Raw genomic sequence first — 27329 nt, forward strand, 5'->3', positions numbered from 1 at the left:
GGGCAGACGGGCCATTAATTTTCGAACAGCTGAATTCTCCAACGAATGAATCCTTAGCATTCAGCAGACAACCAGAAGCAGATTACTAAGACAACTGTATTCAACTAAGCAGGGGAAAAACCCCATTGTTTTAGGTTCAGAAAACCAGTATGCAATTCTGACAATCTGATTTATCACCTTTGGTTTTGGTTGCTGCTTTTGGTATTTGTGAGCACAACCTTGTTAACTCTATTTTAACAGAGGTTTGTATTGTTCTGAATTCTACACCAAGAAACCAGCAAAAAAAGGGTAAGCTTTGTTCAGAAAAGTACTGTTTTTATTGACTCAAACTGTATTTACACAACACATTCATATGTTCAATATTTTACAGAACTCTGTAAAAAACTGACTGGTAAAACTGCAGGAGCCAAACAGTTTCAGACTTAATTTAAGACACTGAACCATGAGTACATTTTAATATATTTAAGCAAGTGTCCAGTTTCACTGTCAACATACATGGCAGTTCTCTGTAGACAAACTCTAAAATCAAAATGATGTGAAGGGGAAAGGGTCAGATGAAAGAGCTGATAGTTTTGCAAAGCTAGTACTTTGTACAACCAGACTTTCACATTTGACTAAGTATTTTGTATGATTCTTTTTCTTTTTGGAAACAGGTCACATACAGGTATAGTTTAGATAAATAATCAAAAAACCCTTTGATTTTTGTAAGCTTACAGACGATTGGAGAAAAAAAAAAAAAAAAAAAAAGACCAGTGCCACAAAGTTTGTGCATGAATCTGAACTGTTTCAAAGCTTGAGAGGCTCGGTTCTGGCGTTCCACTGCAGCTCAAATCCCATGTATGCTTCTCCAGCTGACAAACGAAAGATGACCACCTTTTACCAGTGAACTGAGGATCTCACACATGTACATCGGAAGCAAAACATCCTTATCTCATCCCAAGAGATCACTCCTCCACCCATCCCTAATACAGTTTGGCTGAATAAATATTTTTCGTTTTGAAGTACAAACTAGGTGAGTTTGTTTCTCTTCCAGAGCTCAAGTCAACGGGGGCACACACTTCACAGTTAAAATGGCATCCCTCCTCTGATCTGCCTAGCGACCTGTTCATCTGTTGTCTCCTCTTTTTCTTTTTCACGCTCTTTGTTCCAGTCTTTAAGGCCTTCTGGTAGTGAAGTATCCTCATCCAAACTTCCTGTACCTTCCACAAATTCTTCATAAGTAGACTTTTCTGCAAATGGTCTTGGGCCAAGCAAGTCTAGCATGTCACTTTTGTCAAGCACTTCCTTCTCCAGTAGTCGCAGGGCAACCTGGAATAGCACAGCAAGTTATGTCACACATATAAAATACCTAAGATGGCTGTCCTGTTTAGAAGAGTTTGTTAAGGCAGTTAACTTGGCATTGATTAACTTTGATAGAAAAAACAGGTTGTTCAGAGTTCACCAGATACAAGAGTCTTCTCCCCCTTGAGCACTTAGGGAGAACAAATACAATCTTATTTTTAATCCTGCTTTTAAGATTAAGCAAAGTGCCCTCACTGTGGGTCACTACTGCTTTTATTGTTGCTTAAGAGCAGCAGCTTTCCACTTCTGCCAAAAAGCTCCTGATGCAAGACATTAAGCTACAGATGAAAACAAGTGTTCCAATGGGGATGGCTCAGTCAGGCTGCTGTTGTGTTACAAGCGAAAGAGCACCATAAAATACCAATGTGTGAATACTGTACCAGGGTAGTTTGCAGCCTTGGGTCAGTGAGCTCATTGTTCAGCACGAACCACATTCAGTGATCTCTTTCAGGATGCTGACCTGCTACAACAGGATTTATGGCTTGTCAGTAAGCCTACTGGATGCCTATTCTAGAAAATTATCCTTTTGCTGTATCAGGTTTTGTGGCATGAAGAAAGAGAATATGCACAAGCTGCACATATCGGCTGCAGTGAGGCAGCTCACAAGCAGCCAAGGGACAGGAACAGAAGAAGCCAAAGATATTTTTATTAACATTCAAAAGGAACTCAGAAAAAAGAAGTCATATGAACGTCCCTGCTTACAAGGGCTTCTTTTAGCCCAAAAGATTGGGGTCCTGGTATTATCGTCTTTGGGTTTTTAAGTTTTTTATTTGTCTATTACATCTACTAAACCCTACGTTAGTAGGCAGACTCTTCCCTCCAACTTTCCAACTGAATATTGACCACATAAGCAAGGAGGGATGCTAAATCATGCTTGTGATATGCTCAGAGGTGTTCCAACACAAATGAAGTTTGTATTTACTTAAGTCTTGTGACACATTCTCAAGATTACATCAAGTGGGTTTTGAGCAAACCTCCTCATATACTTATATAGTCACTATTTTAAATCTAATTCCGTTCAATTCAGATTTTGGCTTACCATCTGGAACTCAGTGGCTAAAAATACTGTAATGCTCACCTTCTCCACTTCTGCTTTCTTCTCAGTCAGAAGTTTTAATGTCCTTTCATAGGCAATGTTAATTAGCGACCGCACCTCTTCGTCTATCAACCTGGCAGTTGCCTCGCTGTAAGGTTTCTCTAAGACCATGTCTCCTTGACGAGGGAGATCAAAGGAAATCTGCCCCACTTTTTCATTCATACCAAACTGAACAATCTGAAGGAAAAAAAAAAATCAAATAAACAAAGGAGAGACAGCAAGATTTTAGTGTATGTTGATGTAAAATATGGCCAACAAAAAGGAAAGGAAGAAGTAATTTTGCTATAACCTAATCTTTTCCTGTAACATCAACCCTTCCCTGAAAACTCAAGTCTACCTAAGTTAACAGACATGTGTTGGCTTTCACTTATTTCTTTTTATTGATTAAAGTGAAGGACACAAATAACACCATTTCAAAGTAGTTACTAGTGGTATGCATACTGCTTTGCTGTTTAAATACTAAGATATTACACAAAAAACACTTCTGCCTTCCTTAAGCAGTAAAACTCTTCTCCTTTACCAGAAATGTGTTTTGCCATTCAAAATACTTCTGAAGTTTAGCATATTCTATTCACCCATAAAGATAAGGTGACGTAAGTACTAAAGTAGAGGGTCTTGAAGATTTTTTTCTATCAAGTTCAAAAATCATATGCTATTCCTCATCCCAAAACACTCCTCTACAAATGTGAAAACAATTCTTATCTTGCTTGCCTCAGTACTGAATACTGACTTGTCCAGTTGCCAAATATGGATGTTTTAAGTTGCATTTTGCTCCAACAGAGGCAGAAGCAAGTTCAAACTGCTATTTATTTATTGACTCCATGGCTACTATCAATTCGATGGTTACTAAAGCAGCACTTCTCAGTCTAGCAAGATCCACATAGGTATGACAACGACTATTCAGAACTCAAAGAGATCTCACCATTAGAGCCAAGCATTTTAACCTGCTTCCTTAAGAAAAGTTTGATAATTTTTTTTGGTTAACATGTGCAAAAGTCTGTAAGTAGACTTAATTTTTAAATTTAAAATTGAACAAGAGTCACTGAAGATCCCACAGAATTAACAGGATATTACTACACATTCACTTCCAGAACTAAGGCTACAAGAAGCACACCTGAGACCAGGAAGTAGGTGGGATTTGGGGATAAGTGTGCAGGGGAAGATAAGTATACTCCAAAATGTCTCTTGCTCACCTTATGAGTGTCTTATGAGATAACATCTTTTGTGCTGATGCAGGAAATGTAGTAACACACCTGTGTGTAGCACACAGCTACACTTAGGTGAGTCACTGCATTGGTAAGATTTTAAATTACTCATCTACATTAGTTAATACGATACAAACACAAACTGATGTCTTAATTCCCATAGCCTTAGCTGACACCAAATAGTGCTTTAATACAAGGTTGTCTGGATTTCAGGTGTGAATCCAAACTGAATCTTCACACTGGGCAATTGTAAATGTAGGATGATATGATCAAATCTGAGCACTAAACTCCATTTTAAAAAAAGTATACAATTTCCACATGTAATTGAATCCAATCGGATCCAACTGCAACACGTTATGTCCCTGTGGGCAGATGTAGGGCAGTAATCAAAGCCTAATGCATGGATTGCTGTTGTGAGACTGAAATAAAATACTTGAGTCATCAGCATCTCTAAACAACACCACGATGTTTATTCATGCAGTGTTTTCTGAAACTAGGCTTTTGAAGGAAGTACCTGATGAAACTGCATCATATCAAAATATTAGTTAGGTTGGAAATAAAGAACGCAGTAAAGGAAAGAAAAAAGTCTCACTTAAGCCCATACCTGAGCATATGCACTCTGGGTCACCTTCTTCAAGTCATCTTGGGCACCAGTTGTAATTCGTCCAAAGAAGATTTGCTCAGACACGCGTCCTCCCAGAGTCATGCACATTCTGTCCAGTAGCTGCTCTTTGGTATAAAGATACTGTTCTTTGGGCAAATACTGAGCGTAACCCAGTCCTTTACCACGTGGAATAATAGATACCTACAATCGACATTAACAGAATGCTACAACTGACCAGTGTTAAAAACCAAAAAGCATTCTTCAGTTTGACTTACTTTTTAATACCACAACCTACACCATACTCACCCTTGAGGTATAATTCAGACATTATTTCCACTTACAGTTTTGCCCCCAATGTGTTTTATCCCTAAAAGCCCTGGCTAGCTCTAAACTGGGATGACAACTACTAGAATATCTGGAAAAGAAAGGTAAGACCACTGTCATATCTTCTCTAAAAACTGTATGATATTTTCAAAGTACTATTTTAATTAAAACCCACAATTCCTTGAGAGTTATGTATTGGGCATTATATACTCTGTAACAGACATAGCATTTTTCCATCTCTAGCATTCTGAACAGTTTAAGGAGTTTTCACATTTACTAATGACCTTTCTTCCAGCAATAAATTGTACAAAATTAATTTTAAGCCTGAGATGAGATTAAAAACACAGCTATGCAAAACTATGAATGTTAAAGTAAGTTGGGAGATTTGGTGCTTTTTCCTTTACATTCAACTTGTCAAGCTGTGAACCCAAAAGAAAGCAAATTGAAACTGAAATTTACCCTTTTTATACTTATATTCCTGAAGTATACCTGTGTAACCTGGTAAGACTAACTTAAACTACTGATCTGTACTGAAAGCCTCAGAGAAAAAGCAGCTATCAAGGCAGGCAGACTCATGGGAAGATCAGGTCTCTCATTTTCAAAGGACATTTATACTACCCATGTAACAGCTAAGTCAGAAAACAGTTAAGAAAGTTACAAGAAATTAACCAAAATGTACTCTAAAATTGACACACTTGCACTGCTTTTTTTAAGATTATATATTTTAATATCTTCTTAATGTTAGGGGGCAAAAGAAACCACAAAGAAAAAGATGTTGTCCACACTACTGTTAAAATTACAAGTTCAAATTAGCCATCTTACCTTCAACAGTGGGTCAGCATGTTCCAAAAACCACCCAGCAACTGCATGCCCTGCCTCGTGATATGCTACTGTCTTTTTCTCCTCTGGCTGGAGTACTTGAGTTTTCTTTTCCAAACCTTTGTAAAATAAATTTTATTAGTAGTTTCAGACACACCTTTCTCCTCTGAAATCCTTTACCTCATTTGGAAAGATGGTGAGCAATACTTAGTAGGCCATGCATATGATCTATGGAAAAAGTTTAAAAAAACCCTGAACTTGCAACTTTTAGAAATTTGCATCTTTCAGGTTTCACTGTAACCTTGTCCTTCATTAAACTTTCTAGTTTGAAAGTAAGTTCTTAAGAATATTCAAATATTTAAATAAAACATTTGCACTTTAAAAATCTTTTCTGGACTATTTCAGGCTAGCAGCAGTTAAAAGCATCCCTAAATCCGAACAGCTTTTCCTCTTGCCAGTTTGAAGAAATTACAGAAGCGTCCTGATGAAATTTCTCTTTGTACCCCTTTCTCTATTACAGAAGTCAGCAATACAGACAGGATAGTTCTTTTCTAAATCTCAGATGTGTTTGGGAGAGGAAAAAATCCCCCTTGAAGAACAGGACAAAGATTCAAAGCATGGCTTCCTAAACATATAAAAAAGGAAGTTGCCTGCCACATTACAATTTTTGAGAAAAAATTGATGCAATTCACCTACCTCCAATAACTCTTTCAATTGCTTGCTCAAAATGCTTTTGGTTTATAGCATCTGAGAGATGCCTTGCAGCAATTAAAGCAGCTTCATTACAGACATTAGCAATATCAGCACCTAAAAGCAGAGAAGGCAAGAATTACTGATCCTTTTCAACAATTTTCTCTGAGTTTAGCATAAAGATAACCTTATCTATAACTAGTTTGCTATAAACTCTCACCGAACTTGAAAATTAAAGGTAATGTACTCTGAAATAGCTTAATTATTCAAGATATATTTAAATGCATGTACTATAGTTATAGGCTTTAGGATGTTTCTCACAGGTAGACAGCCAACAAATAGAGTTTATTACCACTGAAGTACTTGTTTGACACATCCCACCTTCCTTTTCTGTCTGCAACAGATTATACTTAAACTACTGTATATTTAGCTGCATGCATTTCCTATATGTGAATTCAGTATAGCTCAGATATTGGCATATCTCTAGAAGATATCCTTTCACATTACTGATTTCAAGCCTCCACTTTTTGTTAACACTACTTGCAGAGATAACTTGGTTTAAACATCATCACTGTAGCTGCCAGAAACATTGACAATCAAATCTCAGAAAACCAGTTTTATACAGACCAAACACCAGTGAAGAATTCACAAGTGTTGAATTAGGATGGATGTGAAAACTCTCATTACTTGCTTATAATGTAATTCATTTAAAATCTGTGTTGACCAGTAGTTGAATTCTGCACTGTTTTTTGGGTTTTACATCCAGAAACATAAATTCCCCTAAAGAATAGGCACATAAACTCCACAAAACCCAGGTCTTCTCTAGAAGTCTCCAAGAATGCAACAAAGGACAGGACAAATGAAGGAAGAACACACACACAAGTGATAACAATAAGAAACCTCCCAATTGCTTGTACTGAAGACAGAAGAAACTGCCTTTTCATGCCACCCTGACTAAAGCTGACAAAACTTGAAACCCTCAGAAACTGCCTAATTGCTCAAACAGGCAAAGAGAATTTCAGGCTGTGCCAGTAAATACAACGAAATAAAAGGCCATCCAAAAGATCAGGTGCAAGAAAACCAGAATTAGTAGGGAAGTCAAACATCTACAGCTGAAATAGTAAATGGAGAACAGTGGCATTAGGAGTCACTTACCAGAAAACCCAGGTGTTAGTGATGCAAGCTTTCTTGCTAGGTTATCTTTATTTAAGACAGCGTCTAATTTCAGAGGTCTAAGGTGAACTTTGAAAATGGATGCTCTTCCTTTTATATCTGGGGGTCCTTTAAAATAAAATACATGGTTTTACTTTTCACACACATACATATTCAAATTGAATGTGTGCAAGAAAGTTACATAGCTGCAGTGACTTCCGCAGTATTCTACAAACACAGGATGACACAGGCTCCCAGGCAAACTTACCAATGTAAATCTGCCTGTCAAAGCGTCCTGGTCTCATCAGAGCTGGGTCTAAAATATCTGGCCTGTTAGTACCTGCCAAAATGACTACATTTGTGGTTGTATTAAATCCTGTTAAAGAAAAGTGATAAAGAGAAAAGCTGTGTAAATATAATTTCTGTGAAAAAAAACCAAACCAAAAAACAGAAATAAAGACTGTCCACTTTACAGGGTCATGTAAGAACTGACAGTTTAAACAAATTATCTTAAAGCTGAAAATATTTCTATTTATTGCTGCATTGTCCGGCTTCACGTAACAAGCAAGAAAATGGCCTTGGGCTCTGCTCTGTGAAGTACTATATCAAATCCTGCTTTATCTTCAAAATACAATAATAGATTAACTGCTCAGGAAATTGCAGAACCAGCATGGCTAGCTGTATTTTTTTACAGACAGACTGGTCTTATTGCGAAGAATTTTTTGGCCTATTCAACTACAACAAAGAGTTAGGAGATACAGAATGAGGGTTCTTTGTCTCTGAATGAATTTTAGTACAACACCAGGCTGCAGCAAAATGAGTCACCATTCTTTATTTTAGGAAACAAGGAAACAGACACCATTTGGATTTAAGCTAGAATCCAAATCTTGGTTAGCAGGTCTGAACAAGCGTATTAGTTCTTTCCAATATCCTTGTTATTATAATGTGGTATTAGACATTAAATACTCACCATCCATTTCTACTAAAAGCTGATTGAGTGTGTTCTCTTGTTCACTCTGTCCTCCAAAGTTGCCCCTTCCTCTCTTCCTCCCTACTGCATCTATTTCATCAATGAAGAGAATGCATGGGGCATTTTTACGAGCCAGAGCAAATAAGTCTCTAACCTTAACAAAAGAACAGAGAAGGCATCAGACTGCTTTGTAACTCTTTCAAGTTGGGGGGTGGGGAGGAGGGGAAGAGGCACATCAGTAACAATATCCCTATAACTGGACATGGCTTTGAACAAGCATTCCAAAGCCTTCAGTCAGCTCTCACGGCAGTGATAAGCTACTTAATTCCCCTCAAAATATTCATTTGGAAGTTAAATTAACTTCTAGAAGTCTGGAAAAAATATTCATGAATTGAGTAGATAGCTGAAATTTTTTTTAGACTTTCATATTTTAAACAAGGCATTACCTAACTACTGTGGTAGTTGCAGCACAATCTGACTTGACTTTCAGATGCAACATAGCAATGTTGCTCTGCTTGCAAATGTATCAGACGGACCTCATTAAAACCAGTTCAGTGAGTCAACAGATCTACAACTGAGGAATCGAACTGGAGCAAACAGGAAATGAAAAATTAATGGACGAATTTTGACCTGAGTAGGAATTATATGCAGCTCAGAGCTCTACTACTTTATACATTAGTGATGCAATTAGAGAAGGCTTCTCTGATGACAAAAAATGTACAGCAGACATGAAGAGATGCAAATTTTGGACAGTAGGCTGTACTACAGAAAGTCACCAGAAAAAAGTACAATGAAGGAACAAGATCAACAAGTGTCAGATGCTTCAAGTGAACTATCTTTTCATTCGAACAAGAAGAAATCCAGAATCATACAACTATTTTTAGTGTATATGCATTATGGAAACTAAAGGTTTCCGTAACGCATATATGCTAAAAAACCACCAAAGAAACCAAGCCTGTGTAAGCAGTTTTAGTTGTAGCGCATCCCAATTTACAAATTATCAATTTAGCATCACTAACAACTGCCTTATTTAATAGATTAATAGGAACTGAAAGTAAAACACTCTCTCATGTTGTTTCCTATAGGCTCGATTCCCAGCCAAAGTTGTGTCAACAGATTTCACTGGGTAAAAGCACTTGCACAGACTGGTACAGAGAGGTTAAGTCCCTTTGCTTTGGGGCATTTCAGGTATCTACTGACAACAGAAGTCTGAGTATCACTATTATTTTAGGATACCTAATACTTTCCCAAATTTTTATTACCATAAAATATCCGTAACTTGTTTATAACACTTAATGTGTTTTTAATGAGCTATTTTAAAACAGTTGAGGCAGAAAAGGACAAAAATGTATTATATATATATTTGGTTACTTTAAACACCCGATCTCCAGAAATCAGTCACTGGACTAGTATTTCAACCAGAAGTTTATCTGTGTGTCCAAGAAAACTCCTTACAGCTAAGAGCTTGAAACTAAAACAGAACAAATTTCTTCAAAGAAAGAGGAAGGACTTAGAGCAGGAAGAGGCATTCCCATAGCAGTGGTCAAATAAGCTACACATTTCTGATCCAGCTACTAAATTTACTTCAGATCAGAGCTTGAAGAGTGTTGTTCTGTGTTCTTAAGCACCTGAAAAGAGGCACATCCTTAATGGCCTGAAACCAGATTCTGAACTGCCGTAGTAACTTTAATAAAAGATACAGCTCTGATTTTTGTGTTTAGATGTGCATCTGGCATCACTTGTAAGAAACCTGAAAGAACTTCAGCTGTAATCAAACTGTTTGTCTCCCAAACCTGACAACATCCTTTCAATAGCCAGTACTGAAAGAAAAGAGCAAGGCCAAAGACTTACTCGTGCTGGACCCACACCAACAAACATCTCTAAGAACTCTGAGCCGTTGACTGTGATAAATGGCACATTGGCTTCTCCAGCTGTAGCTTTAGCCAGAAGTGTTTTCCCAGTACCTGGAGGACCTGTCAGAATTGCCCCCTGCAAGAGAAACAGGTATATTTTCCTCATGAAGAAAACATAGTATTAAGCCTATGAAATAGCATGTTATGATATTGAGTCCACTGGCTTTTCTTTCACCACAGTCAAAATCATGCAGGGAAATAACAGAAGATTAATCCCTCCCTTAAACGAGCAAAAGGAAAAGCAAATCAGATACAACACTGCCATGCTGTCTTAGGAGTTACAGGAACAGTGTTTTCTTTGACTGACTTATTAAACAAGAAAAAGAAAGGTGTGTCATCAGGTGGGCTCCCCTGCCAGCACAGCCAAAAGGCAATTCTGTAGTAAGTATATACAGGATTGATGCTATACCTCTATGTGTATCATTTCGGGTCCATGTGAACAGATAAAGTATTCCACAAGGCAAGTCTTCTGGCACCACAGTTACACTGCTGACACTTAATGCCTATTTATTTTTTTTCTAAATGTGAGAATACACAAGCTGGAAAGCATTGCATATGTAAACAATCCTAGTACAGTTCAGAATACTGAGGACTACTAGAAGAATAAAGTCTAAGTCATCATTCCCTTACCTTTGGAATTTTTGCTCCCAGATCCTCATACTGTTTGGGATTTTTCAGGAAGTTAACGAACTCCATTATCTCTAATTTGGCCTCCTCACAGCCAGCTACATCTTTGAATTTAACATCTATTTCATCCTTAAGGACTTTGGCTGTAGTTTCACCAACACTGAAAAGTCCACCCATTCCACGCCCTGCCCGACCTAAGCCTGCAGGACCTCTTCTTAATGTGTACAGCAATGAACCAATAATCAGAATTGTAGGCAGCAAACTCAGGAGAAATGATCTGTGGAGAAAAACAAATAAAAAAAGAAAAACACATCACAAAAACCCAGCACTGCAAATAACATGTCAAAGATGTTGGTTCCATCATAAACAAATAAATTCAAGACTAATACTCAATTAACTTGAATTGTTTGTATTTCTGCAGGTTGTTCAAATGGGAAACAACCGAAATAAATTTGAAAACAAATTGTTATATTGATAGTTGCTTGTTTTGAAACCAACCATATCAAGTAACATTGATGAGTTTTACAGAGAAAAATTGCTTTACCTAACAAACAGAAGTAGTTTGTTTTTTCAAAGATATATTTACAGGACTAGTTATGTAAATGGTTATGTTCTCAAAATAAGTTGTATTAAATAGCATACAGTCAGCGTATGCTACTACTTCAAGCAGAAATTTCTCTCCAAAATACACGCTCTTCTTCCCTTAGGTCTTTAAGTTTTTTACATTTTTTTTCTTCTTTCAATGTTTCCATTCTCCTTTTCAAGGTTACAGATTTTTTGGGGGGGTTTTGGTTTCTTGGGGTGTGGGGGTTTCTTTATTATTCATTGTCCATTGTCCTCCAGCTTTCTAGCACAGCTCTGTATAAGCCAAAAACCCTAACACAGTCCTCTTTATCATAGTATCTGAGCACTGTACAGATTTTTCTGTGAAAAGGAACAGCTTCAACAAACAGCTCACAAGACTTTCTATACACACTCCGCAAAAACAAAATCTGGAAAAGAAGCACAGTCATAAGTGAGCACAGGATTTCCAGGCTTTACTGATAACCCACATTTCTGGGATAAAGAGGAAAAGAAGGATTTTTTCCCTCTGCTATGGTATTCAGCAGATCCTGATCCAAGAGGGAGCAGTAGTACTTTGATTATATGTAGCTGCTGCTCCCCCCTGTTTCCTGTGGCATTCCTGGGGCAGAGCAATATATACATGAAGAACAGAAAGGACCAGAGCTGTGGTCATAAAGAGGGATTCAGGAAGTAAAGGTCTGTACAAGGCTGAAGAAGGCACAGGAACTGACCTATTTTTCGCAGTCTATTGTAAGAAGCCTCAGGCCAACATGCAGCCTTTTCACACAAGCACTGTGCTGCCCTGACCATCACTTTTCCCCAGGTTTGTTTACTTAAGGGCTCAACAGGTTTACTTACGGACCATCCTTAAGAGCATGCTACATTATAAAGAAACAGAAAAATGAGGCAGGCAGTGTAGACCAAGGAAATAAGAACCTCTACCTGAAGTTGCAGGATTGCCCAGTTAAGGCCACCACTTTTCCTGCTGCCACCAAGACCAACAGGCAGCAGCAGCTTGGTAAAACACACTGCAGAAATAACCAAAACATTCCCCTCCAACCCCCACACCAAAACACACACACCAAAGTACAAAGAAAGAAAACGCAACAGAAGCGGTAAATAAGCCATTTTCATTAATCACATGAGCTACTACACCCAAAGCAGAACTTCCTCATGATACAAAACCTATTCCACAGACACCACCAGGAGTAATTGTTCACTTAGAACAAAAAGAAACCAGTTCTTGGCATACAATATTATGTTTGTCTTCTAAGCCATTTGGAAAAATACATCAGGGAAGCACTTTTATTATCTTCTAAAGTCCAGGTCAATAAAATTCAGCTACAAAAGGCTAACATAAAGAACACAAATCTAGTATTAGAGCCATTATTCCCTAATGAGGAAGCAACAATGCTATAAATCTGCTGTAAATCAGTACTATTTTTCTTAACAATTAAGAGCATGACACATCTTCCAGTTTCTGCTAACAGGCAGGTTAGTGTGATCTACTTAATCACCAATCTCTTGCTTTTTTCCAAGGCCACAAAATTTGATTTATGCTGAATTTTTGGGCAGACATTGATGCCCAGAATATCTCAGCCAATAGACTGTAGTTCTATGATATAATTTTTCTGTTCAAAAGTCTACATGAGCATCATCTCTGGAGCTCTACTGTTGTGCCTGGCTATCTCTTGCTCTAGTAAAAGTCACTGGGAGGAAGGGCTTAAATGAAGAAAGGAGTTATAGTAAACAAGCATTTATATAATATGAAGCTATATTTAGAGTAAGAGGATATGGATTTCTTCATAGACAAAGTACTGAACAGCTTCTCTTGCAGTTAACACTCAAACCCAAGCTGATTGTTATTCTGATAATACTGCCACCTAGTGAAGCGTAAGGTGTGTGTATTACAAATCTACTTTGCTGTAAACACAACCATTTTTTTACCAGAGACTTTTTAAAGCAGCTTCTTACCCATCACTCTCTGTTGAGTAGACTACAGGCAATCTGTTCTCCACCTCTATTCCCAGATCTTGCTGCACAGTCTCAAGATTCCGTTCAAAAGTGTCCACACTACCGATATTAAACCAGACGTACTGCTGGGGAAAAAAGCAGAGATCAGCAAACTTCACCTGCACTACAAGACAACTTCTTCTAGTCTGATAATTCCTTGTGCAGGTGTTAAATGTGGACCAAGTTTAAGTTGCCTTATCAAGTGTGTAAATGATGTAAGAGACACGCAATAAATCTGAAGCCTCCCAACGTGAATACACTGTATCTGTCATTGCTTCTGCAGAGATGATAACACCCAATGGTTTTGGGGCACTTTAAACAGATGGAAATCCTGGCATTTTCTCCAGAAAAAAACAGAAGTAATAAACAGATCTTTGTAAGGGAGATATATAGTCAGAATAATACAGAGCACTGAACCTGGAAACATAGCAGTCATACAACTTATTGTTTCATCTGAAGGTCTCTGCCCTTCTGATTAAGAAAGGTTTTTGCTTTTCTTAAAAAAAAACTTCTGCAGTCTATACTAGCTTTAGAGTAAGCTGTCTTCACAAAAAACCAGCATGAAATTTATCATAGATCAAAAAAAAAAAAAAAAAATCAAGACATTACTTTCAAAATGTGTTGAGATCTGGTCTTTCAAGAAAATCTCCCCTTTTGCACCATGACCTGCCTGACTTGCCCCTCCTTAGCCTAACATTGAAAATGAAAAAAACAGGAGTTAACTGATTGAGAAATGAAGGCAACTGCTTGTATGTGGGCTAAAGAGTAGGTGTATAAATAAGCCACACTGAAACTCACTGATTAAGTAATTGCTGCAGATTTCACTTTACCCAGGAGGGACTCGCAGACCTTGTTTCAGAAAGACAGCTAAAAAAAGCTCCACCACCTAAGAACAGGTAACCTGATAAAGTTTTTCTAATGCTTCTTTGAATTTTCCACATTTTCTATGAAAATTTTATTTATTTTTTAATTGGTCTCTGCCACTGGGTATCATTCTTTGAAAAACTTCCACCGGCATTAGTCTATTCCTCACTGTGCTACTAGAAGAGCAACTCCATGAAATAAGTACTTTGGAAACCAACACTTCTTTTTGTTTTCTCAACTAACTGGCTAAAAGCAGTCTGGAACAGAAAAGATTCAAAAGTATGTGCATTTAAGCCTGTGATTTTCTTGAGCAGATGGAAAACAGCAGTTAAAAATACAGAACCTTCAGCAATTTCTTGCTCTTCCTATTTAAGCATCTGTATTAAAGAGCAAAGTGCTGGAAAGGAACTACTTGTCATAGTTTAAAGGTATCTATGGCAAACAATTGGTACAGTAAAGTGAGAAATACACAATGTAGGATAATGTAACAGTAATGCAGAAAATATGTTTTAGATTAAGAAATTATTAATGCTCCAGACCAGGTTTCTGCCTCAGACTTTACCTAAAAAGACTGTTTTGCTGCTTCTAATGTCTCATGTACATGTATTAAAAGCGTTTACCCATTCATGAGGAGACTTTCCAGGAACAAAGACAACTCTAACAAAGCGCTTGTTCACCACTTCAAGTCTGTCCACCTGTAGGAGGAGAAAAGAACAAAACCTGAGTGAAGAGTGTACAGTCACTGCGCTTCCACCACAGCTAAGAGCTTCAGATACCAAATGTGAATCTGTTTTCCAGTTAGCAGAATAAAATTAATCATGTGTATCAGAACAGTTCCACAGTCTACAGTTTGCCATTAGGAATCATGTATGTAATCAGGAAAAAAAAGAATACTGCCACATCAGAATTGAGATTGAAAGATTGATGTCATACCCTTTTGTCAAGGAAAAAACCCAATGCATGCCTCAGCAAAAATCATTTACAGTGAAATAGTTAAACAATACTTGCTTGTCTCAGTGGTCCAACACCAAAAGCAGTAAGTTATATGACTCCAGACTCTTATAGCAGCTTCCAAAACAAAGCAAACTGAGCAAAATGAGGGAAATCTTAACTTTGCTCTTACAACTGTTTTCCCGAATAGAAAGGGCTTCCTGTGCTACCATATTAAACACAATAACATCAATCAGACAAAGAAGTATTTAGCTGAGGCAACAGATACCATATAAACCTAAGAACTGTGCTATAGGTTTAGCAGATATATACCATTAAGCTCTCTTTTACAAGTCTCCTCCAATGGTTAGTTTCTTTGGTTTGGCAAGGTCTCTTTACAAGTCAACTAAAGATTTTTCCACTTCTTCTTCCTCTTCCCATAAAATAACTGCTTTCAGCATCCTTAAAGCATTTAAAACCAGCAATGGTTCCAGTATTTGGGCCTGAGCTGCACACAGGTTAGTAAGGTTGTTCCCTGAACTCGCTACATGTGGCCATTTCCAGAAGAATTGAAGCAAAACATGAGCTAAGAAGTCACTCTAGAACTAACCTGATTTCATGCAGCACTGCCTGAACCCCTTTGTTTTGAAAAGCACATGACCCCAGCAGTGCAGTCTTCTCCCCACCACTATGGCAACCTAACATACTAATGTGTAGCACTCGATAGCTACACATTTAGTCTGTCTGAATATCCACACTACATCTTACAAAGACACAAGAAACTTGGTTCTGTGCAATGGCCTACTTTCACAATGCTTTTCTGCAAAGAAGCTTCAGGCTTTGTTCATTATAACAGCTAAACTAATCTTTTTAGAGTTAATTGTCTTACTCCTTCAGAAATTTATCAGTAAGGGGTTTTTTCACAAGATGTGCACAATCATCAATTCAAAACAGGACAGATTGTCAGACAGTCTAGGCAGAAGGGGAAAAGCATACAGAGCAGCTCTGAAGAGATCAGTTAGAAAAGAAAGGTAAGAAACACCCTGTTCAGCAGCTTACCAAAGTAATGGAAGGTTAGTTCTATGTTAACAGAAAATCCCTCTAGGTCTGAAACCTAGAGGACAAACCAAACCAAAGCTTTCCTAATCTGCAGGCAAGGCTACAAGCAGGGAGGGAAGAGAGCAAAGAACTAGTGGCTCCTGAAGTGGAAAAAGCCTGTGCAAGACACAATCTCCTGAACTTCAGGGCATCACCAACCTATTACTCCAAGTGTGGAAAGCTGCCAAGTTCTACAGAAAGATAAGATATTGATGATAAAATTGATTGCTCCAGTAGTGGCTCCAGGTTAAGAAGAAATGAGAGGAGAAAACAAAGAGAGGAGGGTACTTTACAACACAGTTAGGCTGATTTACTGCCCTTGAAGGGATGCCAATGTACTGTCCTTGAAGGGATTCTTCCATTCCCCACCCCCCTCCTTTCTGTTCTCACTGCTGCTTCTCAGATTCCCCAAGGAACTGATTTCAGGCATGAAACAAGCAGAAAACCTTTTCTTTCAGAGGGATGGGCTCATGCAAGTGGTAAGGAGAAAGCTTCTTCCAAAGGCAGCTGGCTTGTCTGTTTAAGCCATTCAGTCAGCTTACTTGTACTGCAAAAGCCACACCCAGAGAGAGCGTGGCTACACTGCCCCTTCAAACCAGCATTCACAACAGCTACGCAACAAAAGTTTTGTCCTGAGCTGCTATTCTCCCTCCTCTCTTGAAATGACATAAGTCTTCACCCATCTATCCTGAAATCAGATCTAGGAACTGATGAAAATGAAAGCTAATCCCTTTCTCACTCAAAAAATTACTCTGAGCCAGTTCTCACTCTACAGACACATGAACACAAGCGTAAGTGGGGAGGCAGAAACAAGCCTCCTCAGCACTCTGATGTTTCATATGGATTCCCTTCCCCACTCACCAATCCTTTAGAAAGGTAGTTGTTGACAAAGTCTTTCCAGGTGATTTCTCTCCCAGGGACCCTGAAGAAGAAGTAGTATACAACCATTGTCCAGAAAAAAGAACTTCCAATTACATACATCCGAAACTCCCTGACATCCCATGGAATGTCACCCTAGGAAATGGAGAGGAGGAAAAAAATTTTAGAGTCTGTAATACAGTAAGCATATAGCAAACAGGTTCTGGTATCTCCTTGTGGCTTCGATTCCCTGTCCTCAAGGCTGCCACAGAAAATGTCAAACAAAGGTCTGTTTTGCTGTATGAACACACTTCAGTAATTTCAGCTAGAACTGAGGAATTATAGTAACAGTAAACCTTTAAGTGTTTTACAAACAGTAATTGAACAGTTTTGATCTACAAACTACTGCTTTTAGAAAAAAATCGCATGACCTTTCTGCCTCCATTCTAAAACAATTATCCTTGGTCTCCAGGACTACATGCAAGACAAAAAATAAAGGAAAAAACTAACAGAAGAAAAAACAAACAAGAAGGAGGAAAAATATGTGCACCAAAAGCATTCTTTATATTACTGTACTATCAGGTGCTATCATATTTATGTCACAGGTAATGGCAATAAATTTCAAGAGGAAACTCACAAAGTATTCCATTAAGGTCAGAACAGGTAAGAGCAAACTACATTTAACGGGCATTGTGTGGTCAGAAAGTTTTACAAATTGACACTGAAATGAAACACAAGGCCTTTAAAGGTCTGAGGCTCCACTCTAAGAATATTGACTATTGGCAACCACATTCACACAGCTTAACATTCCCGAACCAGAGGTAGATGCCTCTGGAGTTATGCACAAAACAGTTACTCAGGAAAGGCACGGAGTGGGGAGCCACCTAGAGCCAGTTACTATGAAATGCCTGGTACAGGAGGCTTGAGCAAGATTTAGGCAATCAGAATATGGCCCTAAAAAGCAAAAAACATGGCTAAAGCAAAAAGCAAGGTTATTTCATGAAGACAAGACCGTAATATAACGAAAGATAATTTAAAGTCAAAACCTTCTGTAATCTGGTCCACCAGTTAGTTTCTTCTTTCTTGCCACCTTTTTTTCCACCACTGCCACCTCCTCCACTACTAGTCCCACTAGGTTGTCTGGAACTAGCTTCCTTCGTTTCTAACAACAACAACAAAAAATCATTACATCTTATGCCAATCTCACATTACTTTTTATTAGTTACATTAAGGAGATGTTCTGAAAAATTTACTAGTTTGTAATACTACAATAATTAGATTATGTGAGAAACAGCATTTTCCATAGAAAACCAGCTATATAGTCCAGTAAGTGGCAGAGAGACAATTACGACCAGAAGAGAGGTCTGTTAACTTATAAGTGAGGGACAGCATTTCAACAGAAGCATAAAAATAAATACTGTTCCATAAGGTTAACATTATTTTGCTTTCATATCATGTATAATAAAAACATACAAATTTGCACTTCTAAACTACACTGGTACAGAAATATCTTCCCTGAAAAATAAAGAAAAAAACTAAAACCCAAACTCACAATTGTTATGCCAAAATCTAATTTAATGAATACACATCTCACAAAGAACTGAAGTCAAGCATCTTTTTTACCTTTTGTTTCTCCAGGTATACCTTTAGTTCCATTAGATTTTTTCCCATTTGGAAAGTATTTTTCAAATCCTATTAGGAAAGAGGAAAGAAGCTCATAACTGTTTTTTATTCTACAATTCTGTCATCACACTTCAGTAGTCACAAGCTGAATGTATACACCAGCAAAGAAGCTAGCAACATACAGACTGCAAAACCAGCTTTGTTCTTGAAAAGCTCTACCTGGTCTCCATAAATAAATCTACTACACTGACAAGAGAGTACTACATGTATTTAATAACCTGAAGTAAAGCTATCTTTTAACCAGAGATAGAGAAGCTTAGTTCAACAGAAAGCTCCGTTGCACAGTGTGAAGTTGAGCAAACCACACTATTCTTTAATAGCTCCTAAAAATCCCATAAATCCAATGTTCCATCTCAAGATTAAAGGCTGGTTAGTACAAGAACTTCCTTCCCCACAGACAATAAACCTAAATGGTACATGAGTGCAGTCCTCAGCAAGGTATGTAAGCAGCCTGCTCCACTTCACAAATCAGAGTCACCTTTGGGAGGTTGAGAGAAAAGCCTTCTGCAAGCAGCGATTACACTTGCCAAGACAGTGCTTCTGTCAGCAGTAACTCCAGGAGTAACTTGTTCACAGAGCTGAAAAACAAAAAAGAAACATAAAGCAACAAGAACATGCCACGAAAATCTTCAAGCTCTCTACTAGAGACTTGCAGCTAGCCAGAGACTACTTTACAACAGACCTTGTAGTAACTGCTGCGGGCCAGAAAGTAAGACAACAGTGGAAAAATAAAAGTTCATCAAATGAGTAAATTCTACAGCAAGGAAATTTTTATTCTCATTGTTAAGAACAGAGTTTAATCTCACACACAAACAAAACAATCTATATTAAAAGAGAAAAACCAAGCAGAAAACACTACAAGCTATGAACATTTAATACACATTGATTTCTATGGGAAATATTTCATCATACCAGCTGAATGATACTTAAGTGCAACATTAGCTGTGACTGTAAAACCATGATGCACACAGTGCTGAATCATGTTTTATATGCAACTTTTTTTCAAATAGTTAAGAAGTTGTAGCTTCTGAACATGAGAGATCTCCTTGAATCCAAAATAAAGGGATATGGCAGACAATGCTTGTATCCAGCTAAGGAACCAACACAGAGGAAGAATCTCAGCTCAAAAAGAAGACCTAAAGCCCTATGTGGGTAAACATCCAGTTATAAAACCACAACAAACCTAAGCCTATAGCACCTTGTCCTAAGGCTGTTTACTGTTATTCATCATTTAAGTGCAATGAGGGAAGTCTAAATATTTAAACTCATTAATTCTTAACAAAATTTTGCTACTGTAGCTGAATACTTTCAGAAAGTGTAAACTGCAATTTTATTAGAGAAATCATACCTAATTTTTTCAATAAGGACATATTTTAGATAAAATCCCCTTCATAAGCTTTTCCAACACTTCTGAGAAACAAAATATCCATAACAAGATTTCCCCACAGACTGACTTTCTTTCTGTCTCCATTCCCTTCTGCCCCATAAAGGTGCTCAGTCTTCCGTTCTTTTTAATTAGGAGCTATTTACCTTAAGAGCCACAGAAATAGTAAAATGCAAAAAATAAACACCACTAACTGAAAAGCAACAGGTCCTGAAAATGTGACTCTGAGTATCCTTGCAAGACAGCAAACATCCACCTGGGACTAACACCTCTAGGACTACATCTGTGAAGGAAAGCTCAGTGTTATAGCCAAGGTACAGTGGTTGCAAACAAAACCTATTTTTACATATTAAAGAAACTTTTGATTACTCAATTGCACACTAGAACTACCCTAGGCATGCTGCCATCATTAACTGAATGCTCTAACTCTCCTGAAATCTTCTGTCTGGGAGCTTCCCCTCCACCCCTTCTTAAATGATGAAATACATTAGACTTATTTCAAGCATCTCTGTAGTTCCACCTCTGGAACCAAGAGGAATACCAAAATGTTCTCATTGCTTGCTTTTGCGGCAGACTGAGCTAAGAATTCTTGGGCTGCTTGGTCAAGCCATTAATTTTGCGCCTCTCCATGTCTCTGAATAAAATCTGATACTGAAAATCCAAGAGGGTATTTCACCGATTATGAGAAGCATGTGCAGTGCAGACAGTCTGGAGAGACACTAACGGAGAGACCAACTACTAAGTCCAATATACTATGACCTCCAACACGAGCAATTCCATCTGTGCTTCTAGAAGTTTTAGGGCAAGTGGGATGCATCCATGTGGGCAGTAAAAGAGCTTGCCACAGACCATGTATAGTTCAAATACCAGCAGTGAATGTGGCAGCAACTGATGAAACTCAAAGAAACAACTGGGTTTTCTCCTATGTCAGTGGTCTCCCATAACGCACAAGAATTAGGGACTTACTTCTTCTGCAAATTCAGATTACTTTTTATTTGCAAAGAGACTGGAATATTCAGAAAGCTTTACTCCAACTAAGATAAAGCAACTGCTCATGTTTAAAAGAAAACTTAAAGTAAGCCAAATCCAATTGCCCGGCTGGGCTAGACCAGCATGGGTTTACTACACAATTAAGTTATAGTTTAAGTGAACGAGAGAGAAGGATAAGCAGATGGAGCTTTGGGGCAGACCTGAATAACGGGATTCTTGTTGGATTGTCTCTGGAGATCCTAAATTCCATGAACACACACAGTCACCTGTCAAGTTAATATGCAGAGAGCTGAGTGCTTTGAAGTTGCTTTGTGAGAAAAAGGAACAAATAACTTCATGGCATGATCAGTAAGTCACCTGACTGCCTCAAGAAGAGGCGTCTGAGAGGGGACCTCATTAACATCTTTAGGTATCTGAGGGAAGGGTGACAGGAAGATGGATCCAGGCTCTTATTGGTGGTGCCGAGCAAAAGGACAAGAGGCAATGGGCAAAAGCTGATGCACAGGAAGCTCCCCCTGAATAGGAGGAAGAATGTCTTTGCTGTGTGGGTGACTAAGCACTGGAACAGGCTGCCCAGAAAGGTTGTGGAGTCTCTCTCACTGGAGATATTCAAGAACTCTGTAAAACATCAGCACAAAAACTGATCATACTGATCCTGATACGGGGCCTGTCCCTGGGTTGTCTGGCAGTGGGAATGCCACAGCAAGCTTAGCTGATATAAGCACACCCACTGCCTAAACAGAGAGAAAGCAAGCAGAGCACATTTTGACTGGATGCTGTTTTGGGCTGTCTACCAGGAAATTCTTGCCAAGTGTCTCCCAGTCAGAGGCAAAAATTTTCACTGCATGTAAAACAAAACAAAAAAAAATCTGATTTTTTCTTTCAGACAAACCTTGTGACACCATCCTAAAAACCAAGACTTTTTAAAATGTTAAGTTCTAGATAAGCAAAATACACAAAGGTCAGTTTTAGAATTAAAATAACCCATAAGATGTTACTAGTCCAGAGTGCCATGCAAACCCAAGATCACAAGCAGAACTACTTAAAAAGTTTACAAAAACTCTGTAAGCACAATCCATTTTTTAAAAACTGAGGCTACACAAAGCAGGAACAGAAAGTCCACTTGCTGAGCTATACAAATCGGATAGAGAATCCGTTATCAAGTTCCAAATCAAAGTAAAATTAAGCTGAAAGTCTTAATTATCTAACAGCTACCAAAATATTACATAAGAACATAATGGGCAGAGGGGACAACACACAACAAGAAGTTGATGAAGAAATTCAACTTAATGCAAGTTGCTTTCTACATGGGCAAATAGTGATAGGACAAGAGTAAATGTTTTTAAACTAAAAGAGTAGAGATTTGGATTAGATATCAGGAAGAAATTCTTTACTCCTAGAAGGTGGTGAGACACTGGAACAGGTTGCTCAGAGAAGTTGTGGATGCCCTAAACCTGGAAGCGCTCAGGGTGAGACTAGATGGTACCTTGAGCAACCTGGTCTGGTGGGAGGTGTCCCTGCCCATGGCAAAGGGGGTTGTAACGAGACAATCTTTAAGGTCCCTTCCAACCCAAGCTTTTCTAAGGCTCTATGATTCCAAGTTACTCACTTTTTCTTAAAGAAAGACCAATTTAAAAAAGTAATGGCTTTTACGGAACAAAGACCCTCATTTTTCTGCCTACACAAAAAGCCAGATGCTAGAATGTAAACGAAGTCCCCTTCCTAAGATTGATTCCAAATAAGAACTCATCAAATTTTATTGAAAGAAACAAAAATTAGCTTCCTGAGATATCAGCAGCACTGCTGATAGTGTTTTATTTATTGTTGAAATGATGTTCAGCTCTGATCAAACAAAACCAAATTCATCATTAAAAACAAACTACATATTCATGCTGAGAACAAAGCTACTGCCATCCTTCTCTGTATTCATCTCACAATTATCACTATCCTAGAGATAAGCTTCATTCCTATAAAGGTGTGGCTGTTCACCACTCTATGCCACAGGAAAACAAAGCAAACCTCTCAAGATGCCAATGAAAGACAGAGGAATTAAGCATCTTCCTTTTCCCAAGCAGCAGCATAGGCCTGTCACTCCTCCACTGCATTAGAGCTGTCAACAAGGGTAGTACACATCTTGTAATAGCTGAGAGTAAAGGCCATTTCACTAAGAATGAACACACAGACACGATGATTTATCAGTTAATACCACAACAGTAGGTGCAGATCCATGGTACCACTGCACCATGCAATCCCAGGATGCAAACAACCAGGCTTTTTTCCAGAACACTGACACCCAAAACAAACGGCTCAGTCATTAATTGTTAACATTTCAGTCTCTCACACAGCCATAAACCCACCTAATGCAGATCACCACCCTGAGAAAGCAATGGAAAAACTTTGGAGTTAGGTGGGACACAGCACCTGGGAAACCAGTGGGAACCCGAGAACCTTCCTCTATGAAAAGAAGCTGAGAAAGTTGGGGCTACTCAGTCTAGAGAAGAGAAAGTTGCATGGAGAGCTCATAGTAACCTTACAGTATCTGAAGGGAGTCTACAGAGAAGCTGGAGAGGAACTCTGTCAGGAACTGTACTGACAGGATAAGGAGTAATGGGTACAAATTGAAAGAGGAGAAATTAAGTTAGATAGTAGGAAGAAATTATGTACTGTGAGGGTGGTGAGACACTGGAACAGGTTGCTCAGAGAAGTTGTGGACGCCCCAACCCTGGCAGTGTTCAAAGCCAGGTTGGATGGGGCTCTGAGCAACCTGGTGTAGTGGGAGGGGTTCCCTGTCCACGGCAGAGAAGTTGGGACGAGAAAATCTTTAAGGTCCCTTCCAAACTGTTAACGTTCTAAGACTCTATTAAATACTGGCGGGGTGCAGCAGCAGCTCTGGGGCGTCGCCTTGTTTTCCTTCTGCAAGACAACTCTCCTGCAGCCGAAGGAGCCCGCAGGTTCTCCCGCACGAAGCCGGCTGCCACTTCCAGCCCGGGAAGCGCGGCACTCCAGCCCGCCAACTCACCCATCCACCGGCCCTCGCTCCCCGCCGCCAGGAAGGGCCGGTACCGAGCAGGCCGGGACGGCGTCCTCCGAACGGGCTGAGGACGAGCCGGGGAAGGCCGCGAGCAGTAGAGAGACGCTCTCGGCTCCGGGCAGCGGGGCGCCTTTCCCCGCCCCGGGGCCGGCCGCCGCCGCCGCCACGGCCCTCCCTCCACCCCCGGTCCCCCTCTTCGCTCCTTACCTGAGCCAGGCAAGGCCTTGCCCCCCCGAGCAGGCCCCTCCCGCAGAGCAGCTGCTGCAGCGGGGCCCCGGGCAGCCCCCGGCGGCAGCCGCCAGCCCGCGCCAGCAGCAGGTACCGGTGCGCCATGGCCGCCCGGACCCGCCGTCACCACCGGCCCGCGGCCCTGACGTCACCGCGCCGCCGCGTGCATTTCCTCTGCAGCCGAAGGGCGCCCTCCGGCCCCGCCCCCTGCGCAGGCCACGCCCCAGGGCCGTCAGGCGCCGCCATCCGGCCGCGCCCAGCGCCGTCACCCACCGGAGCCCCGCCCGCCCCGGGGAGGGATTTCACAGAATCCCGGAATCAGTCGGGTTGGAAAAGATCGCCGGGATCATCGAATGCAACCTGTGACCCAACACCGCCACGTCAACTAGACTATGGCACTAAGTGCCACGTCCAGGCTTTCCTTAAACACCTCCAGGGACAGTGACAACACCGCCTCCCTAAGCAGCCCATTCCGATATTTAATCATCCTTTCTGTGAAGAATTTCTTCCTAATGTCCAACCTGAACCTCCGCTGATGCAGCTTGAGGTTATGTCCTCTCGTCCTATCGCTGGTTGCCTGAGAGAAGAGACCGACCCCCAGCTGGCCACACCCTCCTTTCGGGCAGTTGTAGAGAGCGATAAGGTCACCCCTGAGCCGCCTCTTCTCCAGGCTGAACACCCTCAGCTCCCTCAGCCGCGTGTCCTCACAGGACGTGTGCTCCAGACCCTTCATCAGCATCGTTGCCTTGCTCTGGACACTCTCCAGCACCTCAATGTCCTGAACTGAGGGGCTCAGAACTGAACTCAATATTCGAGGTGTGGCCTCATCAGTGCCAAGTGTAGGGGGACAATCCCTGCCCTGGTCCTGCTGGCCACACCGTTTCTGATACAGGCCAGGGTGCCACTGACCTTCTTGGCCACCTGGGCACATTGCTGGCTCATGTTCAGCTCTTGTTGACCAGCACCCCCAGGTCCTTTTCTGCTGGGGCATTTTCTAACCACTCTGACCACAGCCTGTAGTGCTGCATGGGGTTATTGTGGCCAAAGTGGAGGACCCAGCACTTGGTCTTGTTGAACCTTATACCGCTGGTCCCAGCCCATCTTTCCAGCTTGTCCAGATCCCTTTGCTGAGTCAAGGGTGCGGGTGAGTTAGCGGGGCACAGCCCAGCCCAGCCCGGCCAGCATCACTGAGAAGGGCAGGTTTCCTCACTGCCAGGGCTGGTTTACTCCACAGTAATGTTCTACAAAGCCTGGAGGTGGGAAATAAGGAAACTTGTCTCTTGTTTTTGCCCCACTATGTAAGGCATCTCATATCAATGTGTTTGCTGTAGAATGTGTCCATGCAAAGTCTTCTAGGTGAATTCAGGCATTTGGTGTCACCACTGTTAAGGAAACATTCCAGTCTGACCATTCATGAGACTTTCTGTCAGTCACATTCCCAAGGCCAGAGAATTTCACTGCTGGAACCGGAGCCCCTTTCCAGCGGGCAGCTCCAGTGAGCCCACGGGTGCCCCGCTTGACTCCCCTCACGCAATCAGGCCAGGTTTTCTTACTGGATCAACCCCAGGTTTCTCAGAGTGTCAAATGTCTCGTTCCATAAAGCAATTTATTCATGGTGCAGTAACACAGAAACAGCCACAGCTGGTGCCTCTGAGAAGGGACCCCCAGCAAAGGAACCACTAGGCTTTTATACCCCCACAGACCAAGCCACATGCAAATCTTGCTCTTACTCATGAGTCTTTGCTCCTGCTGTGTCTCCCAGTGTCCATTCACCTGGCACCACCAAAGGGTTGGCAGTTCATGGCCTCTTGTCTCAGGCTCCCACCGAGAGCTCCCTCTACATCTCAATGTGCAGCTTGCAAAGGGAGCTACTGCCTCACATGTATTCCTCAACACTCACTCATCCCTGGGCACAGCCCTGCACATGCTGTCCCTGGCTGCATGTCATCCCCACAGCTGTTATTAGGGTGTTTAATCAAAACTCCTGGTTTGATTAAACAAAAACCCGGGTAGCTCACAGAATCCCAGAATCACAAAATGGGAAAGGAAGGGACCACAGTGGGTCATCAACCCCCCTGCTCAAGTCCAACCCAGAGCACATGGCACAGGGTTGCATCCAGATGGCTCTTGAATATCTCCAGTGAGGGAGACTCCACATCTCTCTGGGCAACCTGCTCCAGTGGTCGGTCACCCACACAGTAAACAAGTTCTTCCTCATACTGAGGTGGAGCTTCCTGTGCATGAGTTTCTGCCCATTTGCTCTTGTCCTATTGCTTGGCACCACCACCAAGAGTCTGGATCCATCCTCTTGGCATCCCCCCTCTATATATACACATTGATGAGGTCCCCTCTCAGCCATCTCTTCTGGAGGCTGAGCAGGTGTAGGTCCCTCAGCCCTTCCTCCCTCAGGAGAGAGATGCTCCAGTTCCTTAATCATATTTGTAGTTCTGCACCAGACCTGCTCCGGGAGCTCTGTGTCTCCTTTGTACCGAGGAGTTAGTGGTGAAGGTTTGTTTGTGAGGACCAGGAGTAATGCAGAACTGTTTTCTCAGGATGTGCCTTTCCACGGCGAGCTGTGTCAGGGGAGGTTTAGGTTGGGTATCAGGAAAATGTTCTTCACACAGAGGGTGGTTGAGCACTGGAACAGGATCCCAGGGGAATGGTCACAGCACGAAACCTGAAAAGAGTTCGAGAAGCGTTTGGATAACGCTTGGATAACACACACGGGTGTGATTCTTGGGGCTGCCCTGTGCAGGGCCAGGAGCTGGAGCTGGATGACCCCTGCGGGTGGCTGCCCCCGGGCCCGGCCGCACGCCTCCTGCGCATGTGCGCTGCGTCGGCGCTCCCACGGGCGCGGGAGGGGCGGGGCGGTGACGCAGGCGCGTGACGCGCGCGCCGGCCCGGGCACGCCCCCGCGCTCCTCCCCGCGGCCGCTCGCGCTCGCC

The 27329-nt window shown here is 41.0% G+C and overlaps 1 protein-coding gene across 4 annotated transcripts; it reads right to left on the bottom strand.

Moving 5' to 3' along the window:
• Positions 1-294: 294 nt before the first annotated feature.
• Positions 295-24532, bottom strand: AFG3L2 (AFG3 like matrix AAA peptidase subunit 2). 4 transcript variants are annotated; one of them, XM_042031858.1, is made up of 17 exons: positions 24364-24532; positions 19230-19329; positions 18683-18760; positions 18115-18230; positions 17072-17224; positions 14803-14877; positions 13280-13404; positions 10745-11018; positions 10053-10190; positions 8202-8355; positions 7500-7607; positions 7235-7360; positions 6086-6196; positions 5393-5508; positions 4247-4447; positions 2420-2614; positions 295-1308 (listed from the first exon to the last, which is right to left on the bottom strand). In XM_042031858.1, exons 1-17 carry the CDS (start codon positions 24487-24489, stop codon positions 1066-1068), a joined length of 2439 nt encoding a protein of 812 aa, XP_041887792.1. In that variant the 5' UTR covers positions 24490-24532; the 3' UTR covers positions 295-1065. The 4 variants fall into 4 exon arrangements, with proteins under 4 accessions (XP_041887792.1, XP_041887822.1, XP_041887813.1 ...); XM_042031888.1 differs by having other exon boundaries at positions 13280-13401; positions 18692-18760; positions 24364-24531; XM_042031879.1 differs by having other exon boundaries at positions 18692-18760; positions 24364-24531.
• Between the last annotated feature and the right edge of the window lie 2797 nt (positions 24533-27329).

The sequence above is a fragment of the Corvus kubaryi genome, unplaced genomic scaffold (assembly GCF_017639235.1).
Source record: "Corvus kubaryi isolate FWS band 111438036 unplaced genomic scaffold, C.kubaryi_AGA036_p1.0 132, whole genome shotgun sequence".
In the NCBI taxonomy this organism is placed as follows: Eukaryota; Metazoa; Chordata; class Aves; order Passeriformes; family Corvidae; genus Corvus; species Corvus kubaryi.

Excerpts from the sequence above, each read along its gene's own strand:
- AFG3L2 (XM_042031858.1), bottom strand. The coding sequence starts at position 24,489 with ATGGCGCACCGGTACCTGCTGCTGGCGCGGGCTGGCGGCTGCCGCCGG. Across the intron at positions 8,356-10,052 it reads TTGGTGTGGGTCCAGCACGA|GTTAGAGACTTATTTGCTCT; the intron begins GTAAGTCTTTGG and ends TCTTTTGTTAAG. Across the intron at positions 7,608-8,201 it reads GCTTTTAGTAGAAATGGATG|GATTTAATACAACCACAAAT; the intron begins GTGAGTATTTAA and ends TTTCTTTAACAG.